Source organism: Antrostomus carolinensis, unplaced genomic scaffold (assembly GCF_000700745.2).
Source record: "Antrostomus carolinensis isolate BGI_N321 unplaced genomic scaffold, ASM70074v2 scaffold3202, whole genome shotgun sequence".
Taxonomy (NCBI): Eukaryota; Metazoa; Chordata; class Aves; order Caprimulgiformes; family Caprimulgidae; genus Antrostomus; species Antrostomus carolinensis.
The window spans coordinates 104565-115542 of record NW_010300043.1 but is presented as its reverse complement, the minus strand read 5'-3'; the positions used below and the strand labels follow the sequence as shown (position 1 = coordinate 115542).

The 10978-nt window shown below is 34.8% G+C and overlaps 1 protein-coding gene across 1 annotated transcript in view; it reads left to right on the top strand.

Moving 5' to 3' along the window:
• Window positions 1-240: 240 nt before the first annotated feature.
• The window catches only part of LOC104521085 (neurobeachin), a 100901-nt gene continuing 90163 nt past the window's right edge, over window positions 241-10978 (top strand). Inside the window, 3 exon segments of the mRNA XM_010162976.1 lie at window positions 241-322; window positions 1197-1299; window positions 7203-7318. Coding sequence (XP_010161278.1) covers window positions 241-322; window positions 1197-1299; window positions 7203-7318 — 301 coding nt within the window.

The window sequence follows — 10978 nt, the reverse complement described above, 5'->3', positions numbered from 1 at the left end:
AAGTATTAGGTTATTTTAACAGCTATACTTCATTGCATTTTAAAAAAATATTTATGTTCATATTTTAACTTGCACTTTTTAAGTGCTAAAGAGATAACGATTAACTTAACTGTAGTTCATTGATGGGTAAAATTTACTATGTTGTTATGCAGTATTGTAACGAAATACTCATGTAAATAATTGTCACCTTCACTTTCTTTAAAGGTTCTTGCCTATACAGAAGGCCTTCATGGAAAGTGGATGTTCAGCGAGATTCGAGCTGTTTTTTCAAGACGTTATCTTCTCCAGAACACAGCTTTGGAAGTGTTTATGGCAAACAGAAGTATGTCTTTGTTTATTTTGTTGCATAAAAATGTGCTAGTAGTTATTTTGTGTGTTATTTATTAATCTTAGAATTTAAACTCTGTGCTCCCTTTGGTAAAGTGCTTATATCTCTGTTCAATAATGCTTACTCTTGCATGTATTCATTGCATTTTGTATTAAAATCAATCACATAAATCAATCACATAAATCAATCTCACTGCTTTCTGTACAGCAGTGAGATTTATTTATAAAAACAGATCATTGGTAAATTCTTCAAATGCTTGATAGGAAATGTGCTTTTTCCATGATCTCACTCCATTTTCTGTAAATATTTTAGTGAAATATCTAAAAGGAAATTTCCTTTTTCTAATTATAAACTGAGTTAAAGTAAAAAGGATCAGACCAATAAATGGATCCACTCAGTTTTCTGTATGTGTTGCTCTGAATCAGAGTTGAGTGATTGGTGAGGTGTGTCAGTAGCCTTTTGCCCTAAGGAGTTTTGATTTCAACCAGAGAGGGAATTAAACAATTTCTGATCCTGTGTGTTTTAATGCACCAGTTAGAAGACTGAATGCCATGCCAACTACTGAACAGCTTCCTAGCCTGATAAGAGGCTGTATGAGTTAATGGCAAGCTGTGGTTCCTCTGAAGTATACCTCACCCAGGTCTTCTGGAAAATGGGAGAGTTAGTGCCAAAACATTAGGCAGCTAATGATACATAGGTATGAAGCATGCCAGGAGTTTCTGTTCTAACTTGGATCCCCAGGAGGATAAAAGTGGAACTGACTTTTCTTCCCAAATGAAAACCAAAGAGCATTTTAAGAATATATGTAGGTGGAGAAACAGACTTCTGCAAATGGTTTACTAGTACGTATTTTCTCTTCTTCATTTAGCTTCTGTTATGTTTAATTTTCCTGACCAAGCAACAGTGAAGAAAGTTGTGTACAGCTTACCACGTGTTGGAGTAGGAACCAGCTATGGTTTGCCACAAGCCAGGTAATTTAATTAAAATAGTTTGTATATTTTGTGTTTATTATATTATCCAAATGATATTTTTAAACATGTCAATACTAAAACATTATTCCTGTCATGAAACTCTATATTTTCTCTTTCTTAAGTTTAGTTTGAGAAACAATATGCTTTACTTACTATATGACCTGCTATTATGGAATAAAAGTAAAAATATTGTAATGATTATTAATTTTTTTTTAACCATTACAGGAAATAAGTACTTTCCAGTGAAGGACCAGAAAAAAACTTATACCTCATATCTTAAAAATTTGATTTTCAGTCAGGTTTTATAAATATATAGACAAACATTCATCTTCACTGTTAATGTTATGCAGGACATAGAACTAAACTTGACTAGGTTCTGTGTTTGCTGAATGAAAATTATTTTTATATATATATCTTCTCACTTGCCTTTTATATGAATATATATGGGTTTTATTTCATTGCCCATCAGTATAGTGGCTATTTTGCAATTTCAAATTTCTTCCACTCATTAGTATAATGCATTATTCTTTTGTTTCCAAAATTAAGGAGGACATATATTTTGGAAAAGACCAACTAAGGTTCAGTTTTAGAGATTTTCACATACTATGGACAAGTATAGTTTTTATTATCTCATCAAAATTGATATCAAATCAGCCTATGGTCATAAATAAGGCTGGGAATTGTCAGATCCTATACTACAAAATTACTCATATTTCAGTGATGGGTAAGACAGTCTTCCTATGCATACCACTGAGTTGGGATGGAAAATTTCCTGCCTCCATTTTTTTTCTATTTTTTTTTGGTTAGAAATATCTGTTCAGACCTAACATTGTTTTTGAGGATCTGTCAGCAGAAGTTTGGTGAAAAAAGCTTAGGTTCAGAACTAATCTCTAATCAAAATGAAAGAAGAGTAAATAAATGTAAAGGAGTGAGGAAAAAGCAGGAAATTAACAAAACATGGTGCTTTGGGTTCCAATCTCCATTTGGCTTGACTTGGCCAAAAGCCAATGACCTAATCATCAGTGTGATGTCTGGGACGTATCTCTTTCTTTCTTTAAGTAATTTCCTAAATGACTTAAACTTCACATTGTCCTTGTTTTATCCCAGTGCAGAAAGTAGAAATACTCTGAAATGTCAAAGCACTTGTAGCATTGCAGAACTATTTCATTCACAACTGAACATCATTCCCTGTCATGAACTCAAGAGTCTCATGATGCCTAAGGCTTGATCTCCTGAATGTGCTGAAGTTCTTAGGCAAACTGCCAAATTTCTCAAGTTTTCGCTAAGATCAAGGGGAAGTTGGGGCATTTCTTTGTAATTTTGTTACTATTTTCATTGCTCTTCCAAATACTCAAATTAAAGGAATTGCTGTCTCTAAATGGAAAGTAATAGTATTCTTCTCTGAAATAAAAATGGCCACATGTTCCAGAACAAACAAAATGCAAATTTCTCAATCAGAATTTCATATCTACAGTGACATTTTTTACTTTTGAAATTCATATGCTTTGTGCATTATTCAGTGAATAATTGTCTGAAAAAGTTTGTTGATACATAATTATTTAGAAAAGTTTCAACTTCAATATTATATGCAGTTATTTCCATACCTTTGTGATTAAAGTTCAATTTGAATAAAAAATGGGCTTGTTAGCCTTCAGAATAAATTTGGCATATGGTAGTGAAGTTGTTTTTCTTTCTTGTTTTTGCATAATCATAGTATGATTTATGCACACTAAAGATTCTATAATCATGGTTTTTCCTTTTTTTCTATCTACATACCCTTACTGTCTTCAGTAGGATTGCACTGTGTTAACTGAGGGAAAATCTGTCTCTATAACTGCTCTGTAGTTAATATTTTGTTGATGTTAAAATATAGTTTCCTCTCCTATTAATATGTTGGTTCTGGAATGCTAATTTTTAAAATTACACTTATTTGCATAAATAACATAAGGAGAAATTATATTGAGTAACGAAAAGGAGCTGCTAGGCTGAGTAAAATGCTATCTTTTTTTAATGAACAATTTTCCAGATTAAGCTCTACTTTAAAATATTTTGAAAAAGCAGATATTTCTGCTTGTTTTGCTTAAGTTCTTTAGTTTTATTTTCTGTAAGTAATATTTCCTCTCTGATACTACTCTGATAAACATTTTATGTGAAGTTAATTACATTATTATAAAGAATTGTGTTCACGATGGAAACATTCTGAAGGAGTAAATTACTTTTAATACAGTACGTGGACTTTAAGTGCATTTCTTTTTTCATGGAGAAATCCTGCAATTAACAAAGATGCAAGTAAATAAAAGGAAAAAGCAATATTTATGACCTTCTAATGGCACAAAGGATTAGAAGAAGGCAAACTGGTATGCTTCCCAAGATTGTTACAGACATACAGTTCTGAGCAGATCTCCAGTTTGCCTCTTTCACTACCTTTCCCAACAGCCTATCTAATACTTTGGTTCAACAAAGCATTCAAGCCTGTGCTTAATGTTACAAAGCAGTAATTATCTCCTTAATATTAGTCACGTGTTGAAGAGTTTTATCTGATTTGATAATCAAATTCATCTGTCTCTAATAAATGCATTTTCACTGTTCCTGAAACATGTCACATTCATTGTAGTTTCCTTATGACCTTGCCATATGATACAACTGGGCAGACAGCACTGTGCCTTTTATTTAACTTATTTCTACAGCTCTAGATGATACTACACAGGTAGATTACTATCCACATTTTTACAACACTATTAGCAGACCACTTTTTAGGGTTCTGACACCTGAGGTGTAATTTACTGATGCATTTTTATTGAGGGTAACATCATAGCTTAGAAACCAACTGTGAGCTGCCTGATGGTTTTGTAAGAGTACAGAGATCAAAGAACTGGTAAAAGATACAGTATCATATGTCACCACTAAACATGTGCTAGCACCTTCCGCTGAAATTCTTCAGGCTATTAATGCATTAGATAAAACAATGTCTCCAGTTATTAAAGCTAAGAAATACAAATGATGATTTTTTTTCCAGAAAGAAAATACATATTTTGGCTGGTACAGTAACTATATTCAATGTCACCTCAGTGCTGCCACTTATTCCACATCAGTAGCTTGGTGATGGATTTGGAGATCTCAGTATAGCTGGTTGCAAGGTTGGGTTTTGGGAAGGGAGAGTGGTAGAAAAAAACTAAGATTTGATGTCATTGAAGCATAAAATCCCTTTTAAAGTTTTGATTGAAAGTGAGTATTGATGACTCTCTTGTCAGAAATCAGTGACTTTCTCAAGCATTTATTTTTTCTGAACAGGATCAACGTAACACAAAACATCACACAGGTGCTACGTTTTTTACAAGATACTTAAAGATTCTACGTATGATATTGGATTGTAGCTAACTAAATTAAAAGTGATTGTGAAAGGGGGTGGGTCATACTCCATATACAGGATAGATAACATCACTTCTCTGAACAGAATGACATGAAGTGTTTTCTAAGCATATTTAAAGCATATAAAACTTGAAAAATTAGATAATCCCCTTGTACATCAGAGGTTCTGCAGTTTCTATTTTGAGTAGGTATTTCATGGTTCTCTAGAAGCAAAGGAAGCATTCATTTGTGCATCTTTATATTGGTGATGGCATATTGAAGGAGAGAAATGGTTTAATCAAAGTTGGGTGGATTTAGCAAAACACAAAACAGTGGGTCTTCTTTTGTTAGCTAAAACAAACAGGTGTGGAACCAATTTATTGTGCATGATTTTTTCCAGTCTGCTGAATCATAGAATCATAGAATGGTTTGGATTGGAAGGGACCTTAAAGATCATCTAGTTCCAACCCCCAAATAACTGCAAGTCTTTCAAACACCTTAAATTTAGAGTAAAATAAGGAGCTTTTTTAGTATATTTTTATTTTCTTTAGAGTTCACTCAAATCAAGCATTCAAATGTGAATGACAGTTTACAGATTTTTGAGACTCTGTGAGAGATTGTGGATAGTCTAAGAGCTATCTAAAAACTATATCTAAAAGCTAGTAAGCTGTACTGATGCATAAATGTTTTGTCATGGGAGGAACAGAAAGTCTGTGACGGAAATGTTTTGTTTTAATGATCTCTTTAGTATTATTTTCTGCATTTATTAATTTGTGTGTAGCATTAGTGTGATAGTTTAACTACAATGACAATTAGTCATAGTTTACTGGGAACAATATGCCTTTGTGAGTTCCACTGTAAAAATAATTTTTATCCTATAAAATGCAACATAAAGTATGATTACATTCAGATAATTTAGATATAATGTTTGGAAGAAGCATAATAGAAACAACTTTTAAAAAGTGTATCTACCACTGGCATCCTAGAGTCTATTGTAAAATAAGGCTAACCAAGCTGGCAAGACCTTATGTACTTCTATTTTGGTTAAATAGAGAGAAGAAAAAAAAAAAAGAAGAAAGTGTATCTATACTTGCATGGTCATTTTTGTATGCCCAGTTTGTAAGCCTACGTATGGCAGACATTGACAACCTACACATTGACAATTTAGACATATAATTATGATAACTGTACACTCCAGTCACATACCATACTTATCCTTTCTCCAGAAACAGGGTCTAGTGGATGTGTAGAAGTATGTGCATATATCTTTAGAAGTAGATGTTCTACATTTTTGTAATTGCTGCCTAATTTGACACTTTGTATATGACTTTGTTTTTAAAAAATACTCAGCATTCAGAGTCTAGAAATAGTACACAGTGTGTTTAGTGTGCAACTGAAAGCTGAAGCTTTGAGTGTCCCTGTTGACTGTTGACAAGCTATATAAATACTAGATATATTCTTTAAATTAATGTATAGGCTAAACATTAGGGATCCTCTTTTTTTTTTTTTTAAGCAGGTATAAACATTTTATCTGTTTTGATTTATTTATAAGATTTATATTTCTGTATGAAAAAGTATCTGAGGAGATATTTTTTTTCTCCTTCCAAAGATTTTTCTTGTCTTTTTTTTCAGCAAGGACTATTTTCTCTAGAAATAAGCTATTTCTACTTGTTGCAGATTTTTTCTTAAATGCATTAGCCTAGACTGAATCTAGTACCCTATATGTTACCAGCCAGAGAGAGTATGTACTATGGGAAATTTAGAACTTTATGCATGATATTTGGTTATTGCAGTGTTGTCAAATTGAATATAGAAAAGCTGAAGTGTTCTGCTTTTCTCTTCCTTGGTACAGTAGTTTGGTTCTTTCTCCCTATCCAGTCATGTAAGTTTTAGAAAATGTGTGGAAATTGAATATCTTAGAAGCTTCTGCTCCTCTTCCAAATTTGAATGAAATGCAATTCAGAAGTTATTATGGAGAGACAGGCAGATGGACATGTGAGCAGATAACTGAACAAACTTTATTTCTTTAAGAAACCAAACTATAAATAGAAATCTGGAAGCTTACTGGGATATAAGAAGGGATCATTGGTAGCTGACCACAGAGGAGGTGCACAGATGGTGGAATAAATATCTTCAGCCTATGTGCCGGAAATAAATGGCACTTTAAACTATCACTCACTCACCTTAATGGACTTGCCTCAATATATCCTTTTGAAACAGGGAAATTGTATTCCTCTTTTATTCTTGCTGGACAAACCAGGCACCAGGAGGTCTGCAGTTTCTTTTACATCCAGTCTTTTAACCAAATTCAGAATAAAATAGACCACAAAATATATTGTTCTGAATTATTACAATGCTGTAGTACTGGTAAAATTAAATACACATCTTCATTTTAGTCGTTTCTCAAATAAGGATAATAGTGTCTTCTTGGTTTTATTAAATAAAATAAAAAAGCCTCTGAGAGAATCCAAAATTAATCACACTAATAATGTTGCCCTACATCTTAACATTTAATGAGGCTCTTAAAAAAGTCACTTTTTAAATGTATTTCCTAGGAGAATCTCGCTGGCCACTCCCCGACAACTTTATAAATCCTCCAACATGACTCAGCGCTGGCAGAGACGGGAGATATCTAACTTTGAATACTTGATGTTCCTCAACACTATAGCAGGTAAGGCTTCTGACTCTTTAATCCTTCATAATATGTTTATATTTGTCAATGTCTTAAACACCATGACTTGATAGAATACATTTATCCCTCTAGAATTCAGCTGCAGCTTTATGATAGATTCTGAAACACACACATTAAATTTTATCAGAAAATGCACAACCTATCACTGAGACTTTAGATTAATGTATTGTTGTGGAGGCTGTTCCTTGCTCCCCTTCTGCCATTTCCTCTGCTGACAGCTTTGTCTGAAGCTTTATTAGAGTCAACAAACCATTGCCAGAGAGTGTCTGGAAATAATAATGGGAAAATGTAATTTCGCTACTTCATCATTCTCTGCAACAGCAACTAGACAGCAGAATAACAACAGTATTCTGCCTAGTACAGATGTCACCTGGATTGTGATATGATTAGATTACAGCATCTTTTCTCGTTCAGTTCTTTGAGCTGAAATATAATATCAGATTAGGTATTTAAAATGAGAAATAACTGTCGTAGACATCCATTTGTTATTGGCAAAAGAAGAGCTTTTCTGGCAATCGTAATTAATTAAACATTCACGATAGCATTTTTCCTTTCACCTCTCCCTTTTCTGTATGTTAACTTGCATGGTAATTTTAAATGTAAAACCCAGCAATTTTCTATACCATATACAAAGATTTCTGGGAGGTTATCTACTGTTACAGTTCATGTCTGTAGCACACATGCTGCTTATGAACCTGCCTGCATAGAGTCTTCCTCAGACATTTCACTCCAGTGAGCTTTAATTTGGAACCCAAATTAAATTCCACCAGGCATCACTTTGTACTCCAGTATTGCAACTCTCATCTTTACTTGGTCCCGACTTTTATGCATAAAAGTGAGAAACCCAAAAATAGCACCCATAAGTGCCCGTTATGCTGACCAGTCTGAGGACAGACACTGCCTATGAAAGTAGGGTGGTGGCAGAATTCAGGAGCTGTCAAACTGACTCCCTTTGAACCTTTGGTAGTCATCTTCTGTGCGTCCAGTCTTACAGATGTTAATAAATGTGTCAACAAATTAGCCCAGCATGATACAGAAATGCTACCACTGAACAGCTGGAAGTCTGAGGGCATGTTTACCTTGTGCAGTGGAGCACAAACTGGAGTCCCTGAAGCTACTGGAGACCTGGGCTGGGAAGTTTATATGGTGCAGTCCCATGCAGGCTCACCAGCTTAGTTCCTGAGTATTACAACTCCAGTCCCACAGATCTCTGCCAAAGGAAGGAGCCCTGCTGAGTGTTTATTACCTCTGGCGCAGTGCCACAAGAATGCTGCTATCCTGCTTCTGGACACTGGCCTGCCTCCAGCCGCTCTGCGTCTCTGGCGCATCCGCTGCCCTTATGGTGATGAGGAAATGGCAGGAGGGTTAGAACTAGATGATCTTTAAGGTCCCTTCCAACCCTAACCATTCTATGATTCCGTGAAATGCAGGTGGAGCCTTGGAGCCTCACAGTCTCCCTGACCACCTCACCAGAACTTGGAGGGTTAGTGGAGAGCTGGGATGTTAGCCTAGGTCCCCTCAGTCCTTATCCAATACATTATCAGCAGAACTGTCCTTCACTTGTAATTTCCTGTTTATGTATTCATTTCTCCTGTAAGCAGTGTGTCTAAACTCTTTAAATGAGACTAGACAAGAGATGAGCCATTTTTTTATAAATTACTTTTCGTTTTTAACCAGTTTAAAATTCCAAGGTCATTTATTTTTAGGTACATCACCAAAGCACCCGAACCTGGAAGACATCATTATGTCTGAAGTAAATTGTGAATTGCAATGACACTTACATTAAAGTATCCACCCATCAACAAGCTTCAGTCTGAAGGAATTCCTTCAGAGTAGCTCAGAGGTCTCAAAAAAAGTGTATTTTTGACTTGTTGTTTGATGCTAGTGCTGCTAGGCAGGCTTTATAGCCAAACACCTTTGTGACTGCATGAGGCAAGTTTCTCTTAATGTCATCCAGTGTCATTCACCTGCCTTACAACAGGATGGACTGCCATTTCCATTCCAGGTACCACCTGCTATGCCCAAGGTTTGGAGGATTACTGACTCATATATATATATATATATACATATATATAATTATTATTTTTTTACTCTATGAGCTTGTATTGTATTTGGAAAAGTGTACAGCAGCTTGGTCAGTACCTTAGTAGTGTCTCTCTCTGACTCAAAGCACTAAATTCTGCCAGATTTTTTTGGTATCAGTCTCTTATTGGTAAATCTCATTTGTTCATGTAATCGCATTGTTGTTAAATGTTGCTCATTTTCACAGTATTACCTGCCATCTTATGAAGTCTTTCAGCAGTGCATGATCAAATTAAAATTCAAATTTATGTCAAGACCATATTCCCCAAAAGTGAGGGAGGTAAATCTGAGTGTCTAGAAGAATTTCAGCCTAACTCTTTGTCTCAGTTTTGTATTGACTGACTTATTTTGTAAAGCCATTATTTTAGTGATACCTTGAGGTCATATGGACCAACAAATATATGTTTTATGAAGGAGAGCCAATATAGTGATTTTTAAAGGTTTTGGAAGTGACCAATAATGGTCAAATAAAAACTAATACCATGCACACTCTTCTGCTAAGACGTGAGGGCAATCTTGAGTAGCATTTGAAAATCTTTTCCTTGTCATAAAGAATATCCTTTACTCTGATTTTTATTTCAAACCCATCTACGGTGCATGGCTTTTGCTAATTGATCCTTACCAATCTATCTATTTTCTATTCTGTTTTCATTTTCCAAGAAGGGTACCATTTGACATGTTAGGCTGGGAAGAAAGTATCACTGTACCGCTTCATATTACATTTTGCAGGGATTCTAAAAGCAGATGAGATTCTTGCATGCTGTCATCTTGAGTGCTCTATCATTGTGGTGCTATCAGCAAGAATGCTGTGACATCTGATAGTGTTCCATCAGGTTTAGGGAAATAAAGGGTCTTGCTGACATCGGCTATGACTATTGCATGTTAGAATGACCTTCAATGCAAAGATCTTGCAAGAAAGCATGATTTTGATGCTGTATTGTGTGCTTTTGATTTCTGCTTTTTAATTTTTTTAAGATTTTGAAGATTCATAGTCTCTATGAAAATAGAAAAATAGATATCAGTTGCTAATGTTATTATAAAATCTACCTTCCCCGATGCCCTCTCGTAGAACCTCATGATGGTTTTTTTGAAAATTAGAATAAAATTTACCCTTGATAGCTGAACTCCCTGCCAGTGACACATACTCACAAAACCATTTCTGAAAATAGTGTAAGAGAATTAAAACTGGCTGAAACCCAACAAGCAATTCTACACATGACAATAAACTTTTTGTTCCACATTGGAACAAGCTCTAAATTTTTTCAAGTTTTTGACAGAAGCAAAAATCCAAACCATTATTTTTTGCAAAGTCAACTTGTTTTTGTAGTTCTAATAAAGTCTGCACTTCAGCTAGGAGGCTGACTTCCAAAAACTCATGAAGAACTTGTGGACATTACAAATCTCATCATGAAGTTGCTGACAAGCCAGAAATCCACCCACAATGTAGTACACATGAGCTCCAGGTCCAATGGCAGTGGGGAAAGCTTCAAAACATAAGTATATGTTAGAAAGCCTAGAAGTTCTCATATCGCCAGGCTGTTTCCTGTCTCCACCATC